At 36.0% G+C, this 24276-nt stretch overlaps 1 protein-coding gene across 1 annotated transcript in view; it reads left to right on the top strand.

Moving 5' to 3' along the window:
• The window catches only part of dhx38 (DEAH (Asp-Glu-Ala-His) box polypeptide 38), a 99736-nt gene that overhangs the window by 70649 nt on the left and 4811 nt on the right, over positions 1 to 24276 (top strand). Inside the window, exons 21-26 of the mRNA XM_073070289.1 lie at positions 2365 to 2519; positions 5550 to 5705; positions 7274 to 7408; positions 8090 to 8215; positions 9286 to 9381; positions 14915 to 15036. Of these exons, the coding sequence (XP_072926390.1) occupies positions 2365 to 2519; positions 5550 to 5705; positions 7274 to 7408; positions 8090 to 8215; positions 9286 to 9381; positions 14915 to 15036 (790 nt within the window). The remainder of the gene's footprint in view (positions 1 to 2364; positions 2520 to 5549; positions 5706 to 7273; positions 7409 to 8089; positions 8216 to 9285; positions 9382 to 14914; positions 15037 to 24276) is intronic.

Genomic DNA, 24276 nt, shown 5'->3' on the forward strand with positions numbered 1-24276 from the left:
ACACTGGAGAACAGCACTGATGGGTGAACCATCCTGCAGGAGCCAGGCCTAAAGCCGGCACGGATTCCAATGCACCCTTTGTGCCTCTGTCTGCGCATCACCCGAGGCCATGCAATTCCCCCATTGTTGGTATCCACCAGTGAACTAATAATTAACCAGACTTGCAGTATTTTGTGTTATCATTGTCTAACAGGGCCTTGCAATCACAAGAAAAGTGTTTAAGATAAACATTTGCACCATTTGCTGTAGCTGTAGAAGCTCCTGTGACTAAATGCACTGCCATCTTACCAGAAGAATAGAATGCACTGTTCAATACTTCTGTGGGAAAATAGTGTTTCACCAAAGAATTATGGATTTTGCCAAGGGTGTGCAGGTTTAGCAATGTGACACTAACCTGCCAGATCTGTATTTAACCTAGATATGTCAGTTGGTGTTTGGGAAATCTCTGTGGAAGATTTTAAGTACAAATTTAATTGGAGTTCCAGGATTTAACCTTGGATGCACAAATTCCTTGATCTCTTTCAAACTGAAATGCTAGTGAGAGCTAAATTATATGGTTTTAGAATGAAGGAGCTATTGTTGTAATCCCAGTGGAGACACTTCAGTTTTCAAACCACTATTCTGAATCACAGTGGATTAAGACAGCTGAGTGAGTAAAGGGGTTAAATTAATAGGCATGTGGATGAAAGAGCCATTGTTCTTGTTATTACTATCAAGTAAGATTTATAAGCCACTACTGTCAATGTATTTGCGTGCAAGAGATGATTCTTAAGATTGCTGACTTCTGAAATCATGCGTTGGCTTAGTGTTAACTTCATCTTTCTTACCCTAATGGTGTGTCTGAAGATAAGACCATAAGACATAGGAGCAGAATGAGATCATACAGCTCATTGAGTCTGCTCCACAATTTGATCATGGCTGATTCACCATTCCCTCTCAACCCCATTCTGCTGCCTTCTCTCCGTATCTTTGACACTCTTACTAATCAAGAACCTATCAACCTTCACTTTAAGTATTCCCAGTTACTTGAACTGGACAGCCATCTGTGGCAATGAATTCTACAGAGTGACCACCATCTAGCTAAAGAAATTTCTTCTCTGTTTTAAAAGGACATCTTTTAATTTGAGGCTGTGCCCTCTGGTGCTAGACTCTCCCACTACTGGAAATTGAATACATGTTTGATTTGAAAGATGACTTGGAGACAAAAGGTCCCAAATTCTTGAAAAGTATTAAAGAACTCTGTAGCAAATACATTCCCTCATACAGTGATAAAGAAGATGGAAAAGTGAGTAGCAGTACAAATAAAGCATTTTGAGCTTGCTGAGTTGCTATTAGTTTATTAATGTCTTGCGTACTGAGATACAGTGGAAAAGCTGCTTTGTGTAGTCTTTGATTATGTTGTCAGTGTAGATGGAGGGTGACTGGTTTGTGTGATGGACAGGGCTGTGTTCACAATTTTCTGCAGAATTTAGTGTGTGTTGCTTAAGATTTCCAGCATGTACAGAATCTCTTGTGTGAGTGACACTATAATGTCCAGTTAAACTTTCTTTTGAGTATTTTGATTATTCAGAAAGTAGATGTGTTCACTTTGGAAGTACTCTGCCAATTTTTCCATCTGATCTATTTAATTTTGATCACAAGACGCAGCTACATCATGCGCTGAGCCACATCTTGACAGTGATTGGTGCTTTTGAATGCAATTGCAGTTATTAGACCATTTCCTCAGAAACAACTCATAGACTTGCAGGGGCCCATTTTATTACTGTCAGCAACAGATGGCAGCAAATTGACCACAATTTTTAGTCAGTTGACTCCATTTGTCGTCCAGCAACAGGACCTGGTTTTGCAGAGACTTAATAACATTTTGCAGGGGAGTAACCTTTCTGGTAGGCTAAAATTAGAGATCTCATTCATTTCACTGCATGTGTCAGCCTGATGAATGGCGAAGACGATTATTATTTCCAATTATGTATCAAATTATTTATAATTTTCATTGCCTTTTCATGAAGATGTGCAAGTTTCATTACTTTGTTAGATTATTAATTGTTTACATTAACTTTAACTATTTTTAAATGTCCCTGAATATCAGACAATTTATTGTTAATATTATTTTCATAGCTCTACACTTCAGCTGATTTACTAACTGTAAAGTTTTCCTTTGTTCTGGGGACAAGGCTCTGGATATAAACCTCCATGCAATGACACTTGCTAACTGACTGCAGTGTACAGAGGGCCAACAATGCTGGTTTTCTGCATCTTGCCTAGATGATACAGGCTTGTGGAAATCACAGCTGGTGATCCAGACGATGGGCCAACTAATTTTATTAATCTGCTATTTTATGTAGTTTTCTTTTATCATTATAGGCAGCCTGACTCCAACTGGAAGGATGATGGTTGAATTCCCACTTGATCCTGCTCTCTCAAAGATGTTGATAGTGTCATGTGACATGAGCTGTAGTGCTGATGTCCTCATCATTGTGTCAATGCTTTCGGTGCCTGCCATCTTTTATCGACCAAAGGTATGTGAGAGAATCTGAAATCAGTACTCTTTTAGAGGTGAAACCTACTTTTACCCAAAAGATGCAATATTAACCACCCTCTGCTTACTCTTCATGTTGTCTTTGTTAAACTGGCTGCATTAACATTTTTATTTATTTTAATTTAGAGATGCAGCATGTAACAGGCCCTTCTAGCTCAACTAGCTCACACTGCCCAATTACACCCATGTGACCAATTAACCTACTATCTTTGGAAGCTGGGAAGAAACTAGAGTACCCTGTGGAAAACCACATGGTCACGGGGATAAGGTACAAATTCCATACAGACAGTGGCAGAATTGAACCTAGGTCGCTGGCGCTGTTAATAGCATTATGCTAACTGCTATGCTACTGCGCTGCCCTGAATTCAAGTAGTATTATTTAATACGTGAAACTGCAGAGGCTGTAATCTGAAAAAATAATCAAACAGCTTGACCTGTTGAATTCCTCCAGCTGTTTGCTTTTTGCTGCATGTTATTTTAACCCTCTCCTGTTAGATAAACTATATAGAATTAATATAGAATTATCATAATCATGAACAGAGGGAACTTGGAGTTTAAGTTCAATTTCCCTGAAAGTGGCAATAGAGGTAGATAGAGTAGTGAAGAAGTCATATGGCATGCTTGCCTTCATAGGTCAAGAGATTTTAAAAGTTGGTACGTTATATTACAACTTCACAAAACACTTGTTAGACACCACTTGGAATATTGTGTACATTTCTGGTTGCTGCACTATGGGAAGAATATGGTTGTGCTGGAAAGAGTGCAAATGAGATTCACCAGGAGGTTACCAGGGTAGAAAGGCTTGATTTATGGGGAGAAATTGGATAGGTTAAATTTGTTTTCTTGAAGGAGACTGAGGGATAATCAGATGGAGAGGTATAATATTTCTTGGGGCATAGATAGGGTAGGTAATTAGAGTGTTTTACTGATGGTAGGGGTATCAGAAATCAGAGGACACGGGTTTTAAAGGGGATTTGAGGGGGTATCTTTCTTTACAGAGAATAATTGATATTGAATGCAATCATTATGTTTCAGAGATATTTAGACTGGCATTTATAAAGGTAAGGCATAGAAGGATGTGAGAATAATATAAGGAAGTAGACTAGTATAGATGGGCAAGAATGTCAGCATAGATGTGATGAGAAGGACTTGAAGACTATGATTTTGTAATGTTATGTTTGCAATTAAGAGCCAGTTGTTGGATCTGGTATTTGTATTGTTTAAAGGTTCTGTGGATTGCAAAACTACTTGAAGTAAGCTTCAACAAGGTCTTGGTTTGAAGTTTAGTTTTAGTGACAAAATCTGAATCTGATCTGCTGTCCAAATCATTAACTGTGTGGTCCCTGCTCCCAAGCCAAGCTGACCCTCCTTATTCGAGGGTCATTCTATAAATACAATGAGACCCTGGCAATGTTACCAGAACCCATACACCCAGGCAACTCTGACAACATTTTGATGACAGTTCACCAATGTCAGAATCCATTTTATATTTGCCCCACATCAAAACAGTTTAAGTAGACTTAATTCAATTCTTTTAGAAATTAATTAATTCCTCATTGTACTGGAAACTAATTAAAACATTAAAAAACAAGTTACCTTTCCTTTTTTTTGGGCAATGTTTCATTAGTGATATAGTCTTTAAAGGGAGAACAAAATTATAAGGTGCTAGTTATTTAAAATTGAGGTTCATAGAAACTACTGCTTGTTGTCTCTGGAATTCGCTGCCTTATGGATGCCAGATCATTAAAAGTATTTAAAATAATTTTTTGATTGATCAGAGTATTGAGATGAAGATTAGAGCCCTGAGATAGATCAACCATGATTGTGTTGAAAGGCAGAAGAGACTTGAGGGCAGGTTGCCTACTCCTGCTCTTATTTTTTTGTGTTCTTGAATGGTGAGCCAATTCGAATACTACTTACAACTATTGGCTCAGATGTAAATCTAAGGGAGTGAAAGCGAATACCTCTGGCTCCTGTTTCTAATTTGTCCTTCACTGGTCAAGTGAAGTGAGAATCTGACCTTTCATTCACATCTGACCTACCTATCTCAGTGCCTGACCATAACTGCCTGAGATGGCCTGTAAGGATAATCAGTATTTTTCTGCTTAGGTTTGGATAAAGGTAGTTGCTGACAGCCCATTAATTACAATACTACCACATTTGAAAATATACTATGCTTCTACTTCAAGGTTTGAGTGTCATATGCAATAATCCCTGGATTATTTTTATAAATTAATTTAAGCAAAATTAATAAATAGTGATTTTATTGTAATTCGTGTTTGATCTTCTCAGGTCCTTTGACTATTTAGTAGTTTAAATGTTGATTGTTAAATCATATTAAAATATGATGGCCATCTTGGTTAATTTCACCACCTTTTGCCACTTTAATAGAAAATTTATTGTTCTGTTAAATTCAAAATGGTGTTTTTATATTTCTTTTTAATGAAAAGCTAAGACCTCCATGTTATCTTGCAAATGGTGTGTTGGACTTCAGATTATAGCATGATGCAACAAACAAGTATCTCTTTTCCTCCACACCTTTAACCTTGCAGTTTCTGAGTCTGATCTTCAAATATTCTCAAATCCATCTTCCTATTCAAATTTAGACACCTGTTTTCCTTTTCACCGTCCAGAACCACAAACTGCCTGTTAAATGTTAAGATGATTTATTTCGATTGTTTATTTCTATTTTATTTCCATTTCATATATTACGATTGTGGCAGCTGTTCTATTAAAATTGCTGTGTTTTTTCTTCTTCGTCTAGATATTACTGTATACTTTTGGCCATCTTCTGTGGCTGCATTATTTATTTCAAAATTTTGGTGCACTATTACAAGGTACACTGGAAAATAAATATTTGAAGGTCACTGAAATGGATGAATTTTAGTGTTATTTTACCCTTACAGGTGAAATTAAGTTACTCTGAAATGAGGACATCCGTTGTGCAAAAACTGGTATCTTGTTTACTTGTGTTTCCTTCTCATGATCTGTATGTATTTAAAATTCACAGGGCCGAGAAGAAGAGAGTGATCAGATGAGGGAGAAGTTTGCTGTGCCAGAAAGTGACCATTTGACATATCTTAATGTTTACCTGCAGTGGAAAAATAACAATTATTCTACTATTTGGTGTAATGAACACTTTATTCACGCCAAAGCCATGAGGAAGGTAATATAATAGTTGATTTTTTGCTGTATTAATTTTTGTACATTTTAATGGGTTATTTGATTTAATTTCTATTTGTATCAGAAACAATAAGGCCCTACTTAAAAACTGGAAGTTGTATGTTGTATATTATTAGCCCTTTAAGAAGCAAAACAGCCCTACCCGCCTAATTGTTGTTGCTGACCGCTGACCTGACTATTCCATAGTCCTTACTAAAGAGTGATGGTTCATAACAGCACTGTTATCATCAGATTTAAATAAGTTTTTCTTTAGTTTTTAAAAAAATTTATTGTTTCCAACTCTTTTCTGCAGAAACAAATATGCCTACTAGATTTTACAAGTTACTACTATTATTTAAAAGTGGATAATTGTCCTCAATTTTTCTGCCTCAACAGCAACTTTAATTGATTCTGTAAATTGAGAACTAATATGGGCCTTATGAGCTAAGGTGGCCCCCTATGTCTTGTGGAAATCTGCACCGAAGTAACCAGATGAATTTCATATATTGGATCTAGTCATTTTACTGCAATATGAGAAATGACACAGAAAGCCAGACTGGACTGTACAGATGCTCTTGTACAGTCCAGCCTGGATATGTCATAAGATTTGTGCTTAGTTCACTTATATGTAGCCTTTACCATTGATGTTTTTTTTCCAGATAAGTACTAATGTATTTTCCTAACCGACATTCAATCAGATAATCCCCATCCATTTTTTTTATTTCTAAAAAGCATATCCATAGATTCTTTGTTATAGCATTGGTACAAGATCCATCAAATATACCCATGAGTTTTGTATCTTTGTTCCTTGACTTCTAGTGCTATAATTGTAGGTTTCTTTGAATAAAACACACACTTTTACTATATCATCTATTATTCCTTAAATATTTTACATCCTGGTCATTTCATCTCTCAAGTTTGTCCAGGTTACTTTGACATCCAACTCTAGTATTGGCTTCTTGTTTCTAATTCACCTATTTGTAAATGCCTTGGTGTGGATCAATGTCAATAAAGTAATATTTTTTGTTTTTCTTTTCTAAGTTGCCCTCTTTTTATTAGTCCTCCTGGTTCTCTTCCATTGCAGAAATAATTTTTCCTTGGACACAATTTTATTCCAATACGCAAAATGGCACTTTTCCAAATTCTAAATGGACAGATTACAGTTGAGTCTTTGGGCACTTAATTTATGAATGAAACAAATGGACAATGCTAAATATTTAAACTCTTGCTAGTGACCTGATTGGCCATTAATTTATGCAATGGTCAGAAATAATAAAGAATTTAAGTTGGTTATATGAAACCTATTTCCAGGTAGAACTGTTTGCCATGAAAAGCTGAATGAAAACTGAAATTCTTTTGGAAGAGTATGAGATCTGAAGTATGTGGTCAATTGTATGTTTCCCACGACTGTCTGGAGAAAGTCCCATTAGATTCAGCAGGGAACAATTCTGTATTGGATAGCTTGTTGGGGTTGACAAACGAATGCCATGAAGCATGAGAGGAAGTTAAAGGAAAAAATATGTATTGAAAGTTGTATTGGATTCGGTAACTTGCCTCTCTCTTTTATCAAAGGTTCGAGAAGTTCGATCTCAGTTAAAGGATATAATGGTGCAACAACGCATGAATATTGTAAGCTGTGGTACTGACTGGGATATCATCAGAAAATGTATCTGTGCAGCTTACTTTCATCAGGCTGCAAAACTCAAGGTCAGAAAGCTGTGTAATATGAAGTATGCTCTTTGTAGGTTTTGATTGACCATCTCCTCACACCCCTCCAATTGATTCTTTTATTTTTGTCAGTGTGCAGTGTTTATGGCATTATCACTATTGCTATTAACTGCTTCTTACTTTGGCCTCTTGTGCACTGTATAAGGAGGAAGTATAGCATTTTGTGAGTTGCATCTTCTTTATGGGTAATGATTGTTCTCAAGTGAAGTGGTTTTTGTACAGTCACTTCAAAATAATCTACTATGTGAATTTTTGACATAAAAAACATGCCTTATTTATCTGCCTATGGATAGGTGCTAAAATTGATTATTTCTTACTTTCATTTTATTGCGTATGTCATAATTTTTTCAATAATTTTGATCCAGTTTTATAGTTTTTGTTCTATTCTTAGCCTATATTGTGTTCCATGCCATGTGTCCTGACCATTTGACTTAACCCACATTAACTCCAGAATTTCTCTGAGGCGACACATCTTTTATATCCTTATGCAGCATAGACTACCACTAAACTCTCCACTCCCATCAGATATTAACTTTTTCTTAATACTGCTTTAATGAGATGACACATTTTGATAGGAATTCAGTGACAAAGGACAGCCTTGTAGTCATCAGCATTTTATCTATGAGAAGTAAGTATCTTATTTTATCATTTGCTTTGCAGGGTATAGGAGAGTATGTGAATGTGAGAACAGGCATGCCGTGCCATTTGCATCCAACGAGTTCACTTTTTGGCATGGGATACACACCAGATTATATTGTGTACCATGAACTGGTGATGACTTCAAAGGTAAGCTTAAGATAATAGTTTCTGTTGAATAAAAATAACAAATTATTTTTTAAATACTGTAAATTATATGTAACACTCTTCATGGTTTGAGTGAATTTCAGTGGAAAATAAATGGGATTTCAGTAGCGAAATGCATATGTGTTTCATCATAGCATCTTGTGGCTACCCTGAAGATCTGCAAGGCTGTATAAATCTCCCAGTAAATTTATATTTTGACGTAAATACTTGTTTCTCTTTAAAAATATAGTGTCCTGTGTTTGATACTCTGCTTTAATTTTATGGGGAAATATCAAGACCTGCTTGTACAATTTTCTATATTTCTTCACAAAACCTGCAACAAGTTCGGAATTTCTACATGATTGCTGAATTTACTAGTTGTTGTTGAGGGCTTGTTTTTGGGAGTGCACTTCAGTGTTGCAGCAATTGCCTAGTACTGTGTGGAAGATCAAATCAAGTAGTGCAGGGGCAGCTTTTCTTTTCAACAACAGCTGCAAGGACAAGCTAAGTTTCATTAAGTACACAAGTTCATTTGAAATCTTTTTTCTTTTAAGTGCATTTTGCTGTCTTGCTAATTAATAAAAGAAATAATAATTTTAACGTCTTTAGTAGTTTTGGAATGTTTCTGTGTGATAGAAATATTAATTGTTTTAGCAACTGGCCAAGATGGTAGGGTGTGGCTTAGCATGATGTTAGTTGTTTTTCCCTGTAGCTTTATGGGTGAGGCTTGATCTGCCCATTCAGATGATGGCATTTAAGCATACAAGATCTGCTGCTGCATGAGGTTTACCCACTTTCAGGTGCAAATCTGTTCCCAGTTTATAGGAGTGCAGCAAATAATTTGGTACATTAAATCTCCATTTTGGTAGGGTATCTATCTGATGCCGGCTGTGCAGAGAAGATCTGAGGAATGCTAATCACCAAGGTTACTTGAATGAATATAGTGGGATGACTTTACTTGTACCAGCTACTTTGTTGAATGTATAATCTGTGCTTTTCCTCAGCAATATGTTTTTGCCAGAAAATATTTGAACTTTGACTTTATATGTGATGAATTCAATTCTTTTTTCTAGGAGTACATGCAGTGCGTTACTGCAGTGGATGGAGAGTGGTTAGCTGAACTTGGGCCAATGTTTTATAGCGTTAAGCAAGCTGGTAAAACGCGACAGGTATGATGGGGTAAATTTAATGTTTTACAGTCAATTCAGTGTTTTGCAAAATAGAAACATGGTTTGTATACTGATGATTTGTTCTTTTTTTGATTACCTGTATAAAGCAGAAGATTCGTGCATTTTCATAAAAAAATAATTAAAATGGCTGTGATGATAGAGGAATGGTGGATTCTGGTGTTAAAATATGAAACTTTAAGAGGCACGAAGAAAACGTTAATTGACGTGGAAACAAATGAGATAATGAAAGACAGCACAGATGTATAAAGACATTATTTTTTACTATCTTGATTGATTTCACTGAAATAATTGAGAGGATAGGAGAAGAAGCTGCAGTTGATGTTATGTTTTATGGTTTTTTAAAGGCTTTTGGCCAACCTTCACTTAATATGCATTAAAAAGACAGTAACAGCTTAGATATAAAATTGAATAAGTGTCATGCACATAAATTTCATCTCCTCTTTTAATGAAAGATTTACTTGGAAGTAGTTCAGCTAAGGTTCACAAGGTCAAGAAGAGTCATCTTCTATGAGTGGATGCAATGAAGATATTTCCCCTAGGTAGGGGCTCCAAATCAAGGAAAAATGAATTCAGGCGAAGGGACCACCCACTTAGAACTGAGCAGAGGACTAATTCAAAACTGGTCTTGTATAACCATGAAGGATTAATAAGTGATCTTGTGGTTAAAGATGTAGTGAGTACAATATAATTCCAAATACAATTTGAGGATGAACACTATTAGGTCATAACGAGTGTTTTCAATTTAAATAAAGATAATTACAATGGCATAAGGGGGGGAGATGTCTAAGATGGACTGAGTAAACAAGCTTAGAGAGAGGTCAGACAAGGAATAGTTGAAACGTATTGGAAGATATTCAAACACCTTGTTTATAATGCTCAACAAAGGTTATCCTAATCGATTAGTGAGATTCCATGAAGAAAGAGGCCTAATCCATAGTTAACGAGGTAAAGGGTAATGTTAAATTCGAGACTAGATATGTCCAAAGTGGCAAGGGTTAGTGCTAGACCAGTGGATTGTGAAGTTTTTAAGGATCTAGTAGCAGAAGACTACAAGTTTCATAAGAAGGAGAACAATGGATTTTGGGAGAAAACTTGCCCATAGTGTTAAAAACAAACTGGAAAGATTTTTATGGATTTATAAGCAGTAAGAGGGCAGAAGGGTAGCAAAGATGTGTGGGATCTCTAGAGAATGAGGCTGGTGAATTAATAACAGTAGAAAAGAAACAGCAGAATAACTTTTTTGCATTAGTCTTGAAGATATGACCAGTTTCATAAGATGTCAGGCAGACTAATGTCAAATAATGAGGCAGAACTTCCAAACGTCCCAGTTACAAGAGTGAAACTTGGTGGCAGCATGATAGAAGTTGGTTAAGGATTGGGAAGTCCTTAGAACTTGTTGGACAACAGACTGGTGTTTCAAAGGAAGTGGCTGCAGAGATAGTGCATTGATTGAAAATTTTCATAACTTGCTAAACTACAGGAGGATAACAGAAAATTGGAAACCAATCTGATAGCCTTTTTCAAAAGAGGAGAAAGTAGGAGACGGAATTACAGGCAAGTTAATTTAACAGCTATTATTGGGAAGATGCTAGAGTCAAAATCAAAGCAGGAAGTAGCTAACCGTTTGGGAGAGTCAAATGTCATTTCACCTGGTCAACAATATTTCATGAAAGGTAAATAGTGTTTGACAGATTTGCTTGGCTTCTTGTGGAGAGTCAATAAACGATGTAGTGCATTTACTATATACATTAATGACATGGAGGAAGGAACCATATGTAAGTCTTCCACATTTGCCAATGATACAAACTCATGTGGAAGGGCATGTTGTGCTGACAATAGTGTGACTCTGCAATGGGATGTCAATTGAGTGAGTGAGCAAAAGACTGGAAATGGATTTTAATTTGGGCAACTGTGACATCAAAATTTAATGTGGGGAAGTGTGAGGTCAGGCACTTCAGCAAGGAATACAGCCTTTACCTAAATACAGTAGTACCTAGAGGCTTTATAAAGGAGATTCATCAGTCTCATTCCTGAGATGAGAGGGTTATCCAACTAAGAGAGACACTATAGTTTGATCCTGTATTCCTTGGAGTTTCGGAAGAATGAAAAGTGACATTTGAACATATCAGATCCAAAGAGTCTTTGACAGTGTACACTATCTGAAGTTTCCATTGGTGAGACATAGCTACAAGAGACTGGTCATTTAAAACTGAGGTGCATAGACATTTTTTCTTGCAGAAGGTTGTGAATCTCTGGAATTTTTTGCCCCAGCAAGTGGTGCAAGTTGAATCATCTTAAGTATTTGAAATGAAGGTGGATAAATATTTGATAGATTAGTGAATAGATGGGTATGGTGAAATAAGACCACAAGACCATAAGATATACAATCAGAAGTAGGCCATTTGGCCCATCAAGTCTGCTCTGTCATTCAGTCATGGGCTGATCCAATTCTTCCAGCCATCCCCACTCCCCTGCCTTCTCCCCATACCCTTTGATGTCCTGGCTAATCAAGAACCTATCTATCTCTGCCTTAAATGTGCCCAATGACTTGGCCTCCACAGCTGTTCGTGGCAACAAATTCCACAGATTTACCACCCTCTAACTAAAGAAATGGTACAGAAGAGGTGTCAAGGCCAGCATAGATCAACCATAATCATATTAAATGCATGGCAGACTTGACCCAATGGCTTCTGTTTTTTGTGTTCTGTTGTATGTTTGTGGTTCTTTGGAATGCTGCATCCCGGAGAGTAGTGGATTCTGAGTCCCTGTATGTTTTTAAGGCTGGGTGAAAATTGTGGGCATGATAGAAATGGAAGATTATGGGGACTGGACAAGTAAATGGAATCAAGACCAAAAATAAGATCAGTCATAATCCTGTTGAATAGTGGATGAGGCTTGAAGGGTGTTATAGCAGTCTCTGGCTCCTGTTTCTTCTGTTCTAATGACAGAAATCATCAGTGTTGTGTTGTTTGCTGTTATTAGATGGAAGATGTGCCTAGGAACTGGGGTTAGGATCACTGCCAGATATAATTATTGACATTTTGGACAGGTGTGCACAAAATGCTAAATTAATATTTCCATTTAATGAGAAATATCTTAGAAATATTGCATACAGTAAGGAGGTTTGTGATTGTCAATGCTATTCTAGTGAACTGAAATTTCTGATCATGACTTGTGGATCCAGTTTCTGTAAGATTTGTTTGAATCTCATTTTGTTTTATCTCTTCTTTTGATAGTCTTTTCATATCCTTATCCATAATGGTATACAAACATGGTAACATACCTTTATTTTATAAATGGGAGGGGGTTGGGGTGGGGTTAACATTGTATTTACAGGGCTTCTAGCCACTAGGTGGAGATATGGCTAAGCTATAATAACAGACCATTAATTTCTGGTACTTTGTCCTACCCTGTTTGGAATGTAGTTAATTTTTTTCAGGAATTTTTAAATTGTGCATTTTAATTTTTTTGAGGCACTTACATAAACCTGATCATTTATGCCAGTGCCATTTTTTGTTCTCTGTGAAATGACGAGAACCATTTTGACTATTTTTATTATAGGGTTGTTGATTTTGCAATTTACCTTCCTATCCTTCTGTGAGTAGCACCAGTTCCTGCAATACCTGAAATTTAACTTCCTTTTATATGGGCTTCCAGAGCTAACGAATCTGTTGAACCTGGAAAATATCCTCTTGATGATTATTACCGTGTATGTTAAGATCTCTTTCTTCCATTGGTCTGCCCAGCTTATTTCCATAAATCACTTGTTTTAAGTCTTGCCTTCATCTGAGAAGATGGGAGGGAAGTTGTGTAAGCAGGATGACAAGTTCAATGAAGCTAATTTGATTTGGACAGGAGATCAGATGCTAGATTATATGGTTCTACATGTCATTACTGAAATACAGTACTGTACAAAAGTCTTAGCCACGTATATATGGCTAGGGTGCTACTGTAGTAATTTTATGTATTGCACTGTACTGCTATTGCAAAAAAAACCCACAACAGACTTGATGACATCTGTGAGTGATAAACCTGATTCTGATATAAGACCATAACAAAAACACATAGGAGCAGAATTAGGCTATTTGGCCCATTGAGTCTGCTCTGCCAGTCAATCATGGCTGATCTCTTCCCTCCAGCCCTCCTCACCACCCCCCCCCCCCCCCCCCAGCTCCACCCCTCGGCCTTCTGCCTGTAACCTTTGATGCTGTGGCCAATCAAAAACCTATCAATCTCTGCCTTAAATACACCCAATGATCTGGCCTCCATAGCTGCCTATGGTAACAAATTCTACAAATTCATCACCATCTGGCTAAAGAAGTTCCTCTGCCTCTCTATTTTAAATGGGCACCCCTCTATCCTGAGGCTGTGCCCTTATCTCCTAGACTCCCCCATCATGGGAAACATCCTTTCCACATGTACCTTGCAACTGTCCACTCATTGGAAACGCCTGCATACTTCAGCCTCAGAGCTGACTAAGGTGCAGGTCGCTTTGGGGGCTCGGTGTTAGCGGCATCAAACCGAGCGTAAAAAAGATGTAGCTCATCTGGGAGAGAGGCAGTGATGTTGGCAGCACCATTGTGCTTATCTTTTAAGTCTGCAGTGGTATGCAGACCTTGCCAGAAGTTGTGTGTGTTGTTGGTGAAGAGTTGTGTCTGGATCTTGTCCCTGTATTGTTTTGCTGCCTTGATGACTTTGTGTAGATCGATGACATATCACAGGAATTTGACATTGGAGTTTAGCCAGATAAATAACAGGAGGAATGAAAATGAAACAAAAATGCATATGATTGAAGTCTGAACTAAAACAGAGCACTAGAAATACTCAGCAAGTCAGGTAACATCTCTGAAAAGGAAACTGAATTGATGTTTTTTGTTAAAGACCCATCATCAGAACTGAAATCAGAACCAGATGGTCTACAGCTTATGTCTTACGTTCACATGACTATTCTACTATTCTTAGTGAACAATATTTGAAAAGGAATCCAAAATTAAGAGTATAGGTTCTACTTTTCATCACCATCAGGCAGGAGTGAAACCAGAATAGGATGTGGGCTAGTTACATTGAAATAGAAAGGAGAGAAATCAAGTTAAAGTAGTAAAGCAGAATATGAGTTGCAGGCAGGCTGTTGTTATTTCTTTAAACCAGTAGTTTCATATATTTTGTTTTAGAATGGAGTAAAATCTATAATTTTTAATTATGGGTTTGATCCTTAATGATGGTAAATCTCTCCCCTTTTCTAAAACCAATATATTAGAGAGAAAATTTGATGAAATAAAATTGGATAAATCATAGAAGCATGTAGCATTGATTTATTACATCTCTAAACTAAATTCAAAAATCACGGTCTTGTTCTTGTCATGATGCACAAGTTGTGCTGTAGTCAGCAAAGTATTGAAGTGGGAGACACTGAATATTTATTCTCCAGAGATCAGTATATGATATTGCAATGGCTGTTCTGTGCTTTAAAATGATCCTTGAATTATTATGCATTTTAATGATAATCAAAAAGGAGAATCGTCGACGTGCCAAAGAGGAATTGTCGTCTATGGAAGAGGAAATGGCTGTGGCACAGGAACAGCTTCGGGCACGGAAGGAAGAACAGGAAAAAAAGAATAGTCTGAACAGTGTGAGGTAAGGTTTATTTTATATTTACCCCATAATCATTCTCTTGATGTTGTTTTGCAGTTTTGTTAGCAGTTTTATAATATTGAATGTGCATTTATGCTTAAAAATGTAAGCTATCAATGGAAATTTCATTACACCCTCAACTGCAAATGAATTCACCTGTTTTAGTGATGTAACAGCATTGCTTTGGCTTAGTACGTTTCATTTTTCCCTGTAATCTGTTTATCAACTCAACAGCATTTAGTATTTAAAATAAAATGTCAGGCAATCAAAATGCATTTGATAGCTTTATTTTCAAATAAAGGATTAAATCTTACATGGTGTGTTTTTTTAAACATATACACACCAGTTCTTGTAATCCTCTTCCACTCTAATCTGTTGTCCTAAAATTGCTGCTTTGACTTGTCAAAATTTTCAGAATAGCTTGAGAAGATAAATGTCAAGTTGAGATTTCATGTATAGGCTTCAGGATTTGAACAGAGAGCTTTCAGTAAATGAATATTTGCAATAGATTTTTATACATGATCTTCAGCATAATGCAAATTTTCTTGATTTTTTGGGGAAAGTATATTGAATTTTATTTTTTATTTTAATGCACCTATTGGAAAATATTCTTATTTGTTGCCATCTTTTCAATCTTGTATCTACAGAGGGCGCCACAGTTTCACTAGTAAACATGTAATTTTCAGAATCCCAGACAATTGTTTGGGATTGAATGCGCTTCTAAAACCAATGTGGGGGGGGGGGGGGGGAGAGAGTGTAATATTGGTTTTAATTAAGGCCTTTATTGTGTAGATTGTTTCACAAAGTACTTCACAAGAGACACATTTAACTGCAGGTGTCATTCCAGCGGCTATTTAGTCCAGAGCAAGATCCTTCAAAATGAGATGTGATTAATTTTCCTTTTGGAGATATTTTTGTAATTTTTGTAGGATGTATTGTGGAAAATCCTTTTTTAAGCAGATTTTGTGCTATCTTCCACTTGGATACTCAGGACTTCAAGTTAACTTCTTATTTGAGAGATAGTTCTTCAGGCAAGCAAAGGGGAAGAACTGTAAATGTATTGCAACATATAATAGGAGCTGTAGAGATCCTACAAGGATATCCTTACTGGATTTCCTGGATACATTATTTTTCATTCTTATAAAGGAGTATTTTTAAAGATATACTTGTTATTATTTTGCAGGCGGAAATAGAATGATGACTCTGAAATAGGAAACACCATAGTCTTTAAAAACATGTTAGGATATAATCTCTTATTTTAGAGTTAAGTTTGTATTTCCTAGCTGATTTTTCTTAAATAAATTACCTTGATTTTACCATCTGAATTTATTTGTATGGAAAAGCCCTGGGAGCAGAAGATTTAGTTTTATTTGGAACAGGGCCTTTAGCCCATGACCTATATAAATCTAATCAACACTCAGTCTAACCCTTCCCTTCTACACAACCCATAACCCCACCCATGTGCTTGTCTAAGAGTCTGTTAAATGCCCCTGTTGTATCATCCTCTGCCACCCCTGGGTGTATTCTAGGCACATATCATTCTCTGTAAAACAAAAAAAACTATCTCTGATATCTCCCCTAAACCTTCCTTCATTCACCTTAAACAGATGTTTTATGGTATTGATATTTGCAACCTTGGCACAAAGCCTGAAATCTACTGTATTAAATGCTGCACTAATAGAGTCAAAAAGCCCTACAGCACAGAAACAGGTCCTTCGGTCCACTTAGTCCATGCTGACCTGGTTTTCTGTCTAGTCACATCTATCTGCATCAGGATCACATTCATGTTCCTATCCAAACTTCTCTTGAATGTTACAATTGAACCCACTTCTACAGCTATTGCTGGCAGTTCGTTCACACTTACACCACTCAGATTCTCCTACAAACTCCAAAGAAGTGAATAGTTGGACAACCAGAATGTTAGGAAATTAGTGAAATTGAGCCTTAAACCAAAATCTGCTGAAATATTTGACACAAATAAAATAGGAATTGAAGTAAACTAATGTTACAACTAGGTTTTTCAACTTGCAGAAACATATTACATACGGAGAATTGTTATATAGTTTATGAGAATGAATAATAGTCATCTAACTGAAAATGTAATGTCAAAGAGTCATAGAACTCTACAGCACAGAAACAGGCTCTTCAGCCCTTCAATTTCATATCAGCCTGGTCTTCTGCCTAGTTTATTCTACCTGCTCCCGGACCATAGCCCTCCATACCTCTCTCATCCATGTACCTATTCAAACTTCTCTTAAATGTTCAAATGAACTTGCATCTACCACTGCTTCAGCAATTTTTTGTACTCGTTTTTATAATTTTTTACATCTTTTGCCATTTCATTTATTGAGGAAAACAATTTTTGTACCCAGAGCATAATTTTCTTTTGGCAGAGAAACCAAAAGTTTTGCTGACCATAAATATTGATCCAACCAATTACTTTTTCTAATTCTGTTACATGTGTATCACATGCTCTGCCTAGTAAAAATACACCAGGACGCTTAAATGTTCTGCTATACTTAGATTTGTTGTTTATACTTAATAAGTTGCTAATCTAATTGAGGTCATATAACTCTCTCTTGTGACTCTTGCTCTGTGTAGAGTTTGTGCCTGAATTCAGCACAATACTTTTTCCAGTTCTTTGACAAGTGCATCTTACATTGATATGGAATTAAATTAACTTTTTAACACGCATTGAATTAAGACTTAACTGACATTACTCTATCAATAACCTGCCTTTGTACTTAAGGCAAATGTAGTTAGTGTTTTGCACATTATGTATGTCCTTATTTTGAAATTAAAGGCAGATATTAATCCTCTTTAATGTGTATGCGAACTGCCTGTGACCTTAATATAGCAGCTAAATACATGGATTTGTATGATATATTTTTGATTAAAAAAGATCAATAGTAATAACTCAGTGTAAAGCCTAATTAATCAAATAATTTATTTGCATCTTAAAGCTATATGTCAGTGAGCCAAAAAATCTCAGACATTTCAATGCTGACAGTAATGTTGATTGGAATTTCTTCATTTGGAATAACATAATTAAAAATCTGTGCCTTCAGTTGTTTCCCAATGATCCCACATTCAAATGCAAATATTGTTATTGTCAGGTGAGCTGATTTCATTTTCACCATGTAATATGGAGTAACCTGATTACTTTAAATTATGCAGACTACAGTATGAACCTAACAAAGAAAAGAATTACTTAATTATTGCTGAGTTTCATCACTTCCAAAGTTTATATTGTAGAGGCATTTGTAAATTTCTCAAAAAACTAATCAAATTGAATTTAGTTGTATAAACCAATGTTTGTTTTGGATTTTCTGATTTAGATAGCTGATGTTGTTTAAAATCATTGTTCTTGGTTTTTTTCCAGTGTATTTATTGCATATATTTTAAAGTTATCCGGTCTACAGAATCCAGTAGAATTTTTTTATTTTAACTTCTGGTTTAAATGAAATGTGCTGGAGCAGTAAATATAACCTTCCAATAGTCTTGCATCCAAAATTATTTTTGCAATTCTTTCAGAAATCACGAATGTTATCTGTACTTTGGATTCAAAAACCTCATTTCCTTGAATACTTTTTCCTCTTGCCTCTCCACTTTTCTATCAGAGGGTGACTTTAGGGTACATACGAAACATGAGAAATTACAATTTTAGGGATTTCCTTCATTCCCATGGCACTCAAATCATTTTTTTTCCACCCCCACCCCCAAACACCACCACTACCACCATCACCATGCATGGCCAATGTTTTTGTGGCTCTTAACAATAGCTTTACTGAGGAGTATTAACCAAATCAATATTAACAAATTCTAAATTAACTGTTACTTTAAAATTAACTTAAGGACATCTGTAAAAATGTATTTGTTTTATGGACATCTGTTTAAACTGCTGGCAGCGGCCTATATACCTTTTGAGATAAAACCAATAACTTCAGTTCTTTTTAAAATTAAGAGATTTAAAGCATTCTTAATATTCAATTTTCTCTACAATTTTCCCTCACTATTGTACATTTAAAGTAATCAGAGTAAGTAAATTGCACAAATGTGCAATCTATGATTCCGAGCAAAGGTTGGCATAGCCATATTTTACTTGCTTTTCCTTCTGCTAATTAGGCTCATGTTTTCATGTTTATTACTATGAAGAGAGCAATAGTTTTTAAATACTTTAATAAAGCTGTGAAACTGAGTTACATTGGAGAAATGATGGTCTACCTGCCAGCCAAGGAATCTGGTATATTTTGCAGTTCTCTTCAAGATTGTTTCTAAGCATTTTAAGCGATACTGTAATGCTACTTACCAAAACATCCCCCATTGTGTCTGGAAGCAAACATTTTGTTCTTGTGGAGATCTAACGGGATTAAAAAAATAACAAAAATAGATTAAACTTAATGATAAAATTTGATTTAGCTTTGATGTAAACATATTAATCTCCTGATTCGGATGTTAATTTTAAGCACATCATTCTGACCATGACCCTTATGAAAAAAAATTCAAAATGTACTTAAGATATAATTAATTATGCATGCAGAGTTAATGTTTGAAGTATGGTTTTAACACAAGTTCATGTAAATATTTTAAATGTTCATCCCTCTGTTGCTTTAATCTGGTCAGTCTTTAGAAATTGTGATTATATTTTATGATGTTCTATGGGATTCTTGAGACAAAGCTGTTGTTATTTTATTAATCAAAAACATTAGAGGGATTTGTGCACATTTTTCATGTAATATTGTGGCTATCTACTATTGTCAGGAGGCCATCTGTGGTTGTACTCCTAAATAAATATATATATATATATATATGTGTGTGTGTGAGAGAGAGAAACTTTGATTTAGCAAATTGAATAGAAACAATATCTAGCACAAAAATTGCTGGGGGACCTGTCTGGCTTTTTCTTAGAGAACACAATTGTTCCACTGACTTTCATCTTGGTTTTGATAGATTCCTTTAATGCAGTACCTCCTCCCCTCTTTTTCCCCCTCTCTCAAGTGAATGAAATAATAGCCTGCCATTTCTGGCACGAGAGATAAGAGCAATATTCTCTGATTCCATAGTCACCCAATATTGAATATAAAACACTGTGGTCCCTTTTTGAACTCTCTTTTGGGGAAGGTCACCTTTAGGGGTCATTGATGCAATACCAAATTATGATGCATAAAAAATGTGAAATCATAGCATGCCCAATGCATTTTGTGGATTTGCAAGCATTTTCAGTTAACCAGGCATTCTCACAAATAAGAATACAATATCTATATTTTGCAGAAATATTTCACATGTAAGCATGAAAAGAAAAATAATTTTATTATGCAGTTATCAGTGCTGATATAATAAAATATGAGCAAAGTGTATTGCAGAATATTGTGCAAGTGTTGAAAATGGGTGAATTGTAATTACTGTAAATTGTAAGGCAAATTATTCCAGGTCATCTGCTAATAAGTCAACAGTCGTGAATTAGAAAAGAAACTCTTCTAGATTTTCACTTTTCCTTCACTTAGCAGTAACTTAGAGAACATAGTATTGACTGATAATTTGAAAAATATGCAGGCCTTTCTTATTCAAAAAGGTGGTGTCATTGCATGATTAGATGCCATTCCTTTTGTGATTTGTAGCTGGCAATGAGTTGGAGTGGGGTTGGGGGGGAAGAAACATTGGTGGATTTCTTCATAGGAACTTATTTTTTTCATGGAGCCTGATGTCATTTGGACCTAGTTGAGGCTGTATTCCTTGCTTTTGTTTCTGCTTCATTTTCCATTTTCTTCACTCTGTGATCAATTTGTGAGAATATGTGGGCATTACAAGTTACGTGTACCTTGTCATCACCATCTGAGTATGTTCTATTTGATTGCACACTCTTCTCTTATCCCTTATGTGAAATCATGACTATTAATAGAACCAATAATCAGCCCTAAACTCTCTTTTGAAACTATACATGACTTTGTGTCAGTATTCATTGAACAACTTTTAGATATGTTGATCTTAAACTACCTTTATTTAATATGTTCTTGAAAGATTCTTAAATGCATTTTGAACTCAGTTGTGGAGTATTATACTGTATTTAGTCATATTTGTCTTTAATTTTCACAATATATTTTTGTTCACTTTTAAACATAGGAAAAGTAACATGCTTCTTTTAAAAATCTTTTTAATACTTTGAAAACCTTAAAATTGAAAACGTTTAATGTCTGATAAAATGAAATGAAATGATAGTGATGTGAAGTTAGCACATTATTTCCTGTTACTTCTGATGGTTAGCATGTCCTTCTATCATTTATTCTCCTATCTTATTAGTTAATGGGCCACATTTTATTGTTATGGCCCTCTTAGTGCTAGTCACCTCACTGTAATTATATACAAAATGCTGAAGGAACTCAGCTGGACAGGCAGCATTGACGGAAAAGAGTAAACGGTTGACGTTTTGGACCGAGACCCTTCATCAGGACCTGATAAAGTCTCTCATCTCTCATTCAAAAGAAAATACCACTTTTGACAATATTGCACTTCCTCAGTTTCATTCCTTTCGTTTTCACTTCCTGGAGAGAATAGGACTAGAAATGAGAAATTTGTCATGAGGGGTAAGAGAGCTATAAACATAAACACCACCAGCATTATCAAAGTTTCAACTGGATGAGTTCAACTGCGAGAGCTTATCACTTAATTGACAAATAACCTAACCAGTTTCCTGTATGGATAATTTGTTTAGGTAGAATGATGATTGCATTCCTCAGCAGATCTGGGGATATTACCTGGTAATGAATAAGATAGAATTTCCAATGTAATGCTTGTGTAATATACTTTCACATCTGATTATAATTATTGAATGGGTTAATGCCTACACAAGAACAATAAGAAAAAGAATGTGCTGTGAAGTGTCTGACAATTCACCAGCTGAATATTCTTATCTTTGGCATGTAAAATAAAATATTATCAACTATGCAAGCCTAGTAATGAAATCCAGACACAAAAGTATCACAAAATAAATAATCTGCAAATATCCCAATTATATGTAATCGATACTCTTGTGAGACTAATACGATTTTTGGTCATATTTTTCAAAGGTTATGATATGATTATGAATTCCTGCAGAAAAATGACATGAATTAGAAAGCTTACACAGAAACATATTGATTCATCTGAATGAAGCTGTTAGACATTGTTGCGTTAAGTGATTAGCTGGTAAACGACAAGCTCAGAACTAATGTCAAGTTCGGGATTGATGCCCGGATGCAATTGTGGATGGGGAAGAGTTCTGAAGGCAAAATTATCTGAGTACTTGAGGAAGTAGGCAAATATTTTGGAGGAGATTGTAATGGGAATGATAGGCTAGATCAGTTGAAAGCTCTTCATCATTTGACTTGATCAGCATAGAGAACCTGAATCAGGTTATTATCATTGGCATATGTCGTGAAATTTGTTGTTTTGTGGCAGCAGTACATTGCAAGACTATAAGTTATAATGAGAAATAAACTAAATAGTGCACAAAGAACATAAAATATAACCTTGGAAAACATCAGGTATGTTGCAACCACAATATGCAGTCCAACATATGAAGAAGCGTAAAGTAATGAAGCTAAAAATCTTAAATTAGTCATTATGTAAGATGAAGCAAAATACTGTGAATACTAGAAATCCAAATATAAAATACTAGAAGTACACAACAGGTTAAGCAACATCTGTGAAGAGAAGAGCGAAATTAATTCTCAGTTCAGGTGATAGATCCTGGACTCTCTGATCTGAGCTGCTGAATATTTTTGACATTTCCTATTTTTCCTGTTTTAGCATTTAGATGCACAAAAGTGATTATTATTTCCATTGATTTGCTTTACCAACTGTGTTGCAAATGGAACACCCCACAAGTTGTATGTTCTGAAGGTTATAAGCATCTTTAGTAGAGAGATGGAGGAAGAACGATAGAATTGTTTGTACACAGCATTGATTCAGGGCTTGATGCTAGTGCAAAGCAAATGTCTACATTGTGATGCAATCTAATTTTCTAATTATTTGAATAATGCCTACAAACACATTTTTACAAACAAGCAATATATAAAAATCTTGTCAGCATGCATACCCTTTGTTAGCAATTTCATTATAAATTCCTGTGTCCACATTGATAATGGAAACTGGCTATGTAAACTGCTGTGCTGTAATTACACCTTTCTGCCAACGATTCTGCTGGAACACCTTCTGAATGTGTACTCCACAGAAATACCATTTGAGATAATACTTGTATTCTGAGTTTTTATCGGAATTGGAATTGGGTTTATTATCACTGACATGTCATGTTGGGCAGGTGAGGTTCATCAAACGTGGTTAGCAGCTCATCTAGGAAAAGGAAAGCTCTGATCTCAAATCTCTACTACCTTGTGGCTGTACCCATTCATGGAGAAGGCTTTGGGTGTAAATCCTGAGGAAAATTTTGGAGCTGGAGTCCCTAAGGAAGTCCAGTGTTGAGCTCAACACTGGCAGCTCCTGCGACACCTCTAGTGCAAAACTGTATCAGCCTCTGCTGTTCCTTTGGATTCATCAGCTACGTGAATGGGCAACAGCTTACTCTCTATATTGTACTGCCCAGATTAGTGTATCAAGTCAACAGCTAGGAGCCAATATCCATGGTCAACCCCAGCCAATGGAGGGCACAAATGTCATGAAATGTGTTATTTTTTGGCAGCAGTACAGTGCAAGATATTAAAAAAAGACTATGTTACAATAAAATAAAAAGAGGAATAGCAAGGGAGTGTTCATGGGCTGTTCAGAAGTCTGATGGCAGAGGAGAAGAAGATGTCCTTAAAAGGTTGAATGTGGGTCTTCAGGCTCCTGTACCTCCTTCCTGATGGTAGTAATGTGATGAGAGCATGTCCCAGTTGGTGAGGGTCGTTAATGATGGACACTGCTGCCTTGTGGCACTGTTTTAAAGATGTTCTCAGTGGTGGGGATAATTGTACCTATGATGGAGCTGGCTGAGTATCCAACTCTTCAGTCTCTTTCAATCCTGCATATTGGAGCCTCCATGCCAAGCAGTGGTGCAGCTACTCAGAATGCTCTCCATGGTACAACTGTAAAAATTTGAAAGAGTCTTCGGTGACATAGCAAATCTCCTCAAGCTCCTAATAAAGTATGCCCATGAGCCGTAGCAGAGAGAAGATTGCCATTATATATGGAAGCTGGCATGTAATTATACATCACCGCGTTAAGGAAATCTTCTCAATAATTTCTCTTTTAATCCTCTCATCAGTCTTG

The sequence above is a fragment of the Hemitrygon akajei genome, chromosome 17 (assembly GCF_048418815.1).
Source record: "Hemitrygon akajei chromosome 17, sHemAka1.3, whole genome shotgun sequence".
In the NCBI taxonomy this organism is placed as follows: Eukaryota; Metazoa; Chordata; class Chondrichthyes; order Myliobatiformes; family Dasyatidae; genus Hemitrygon; species Hemitrygon akajei.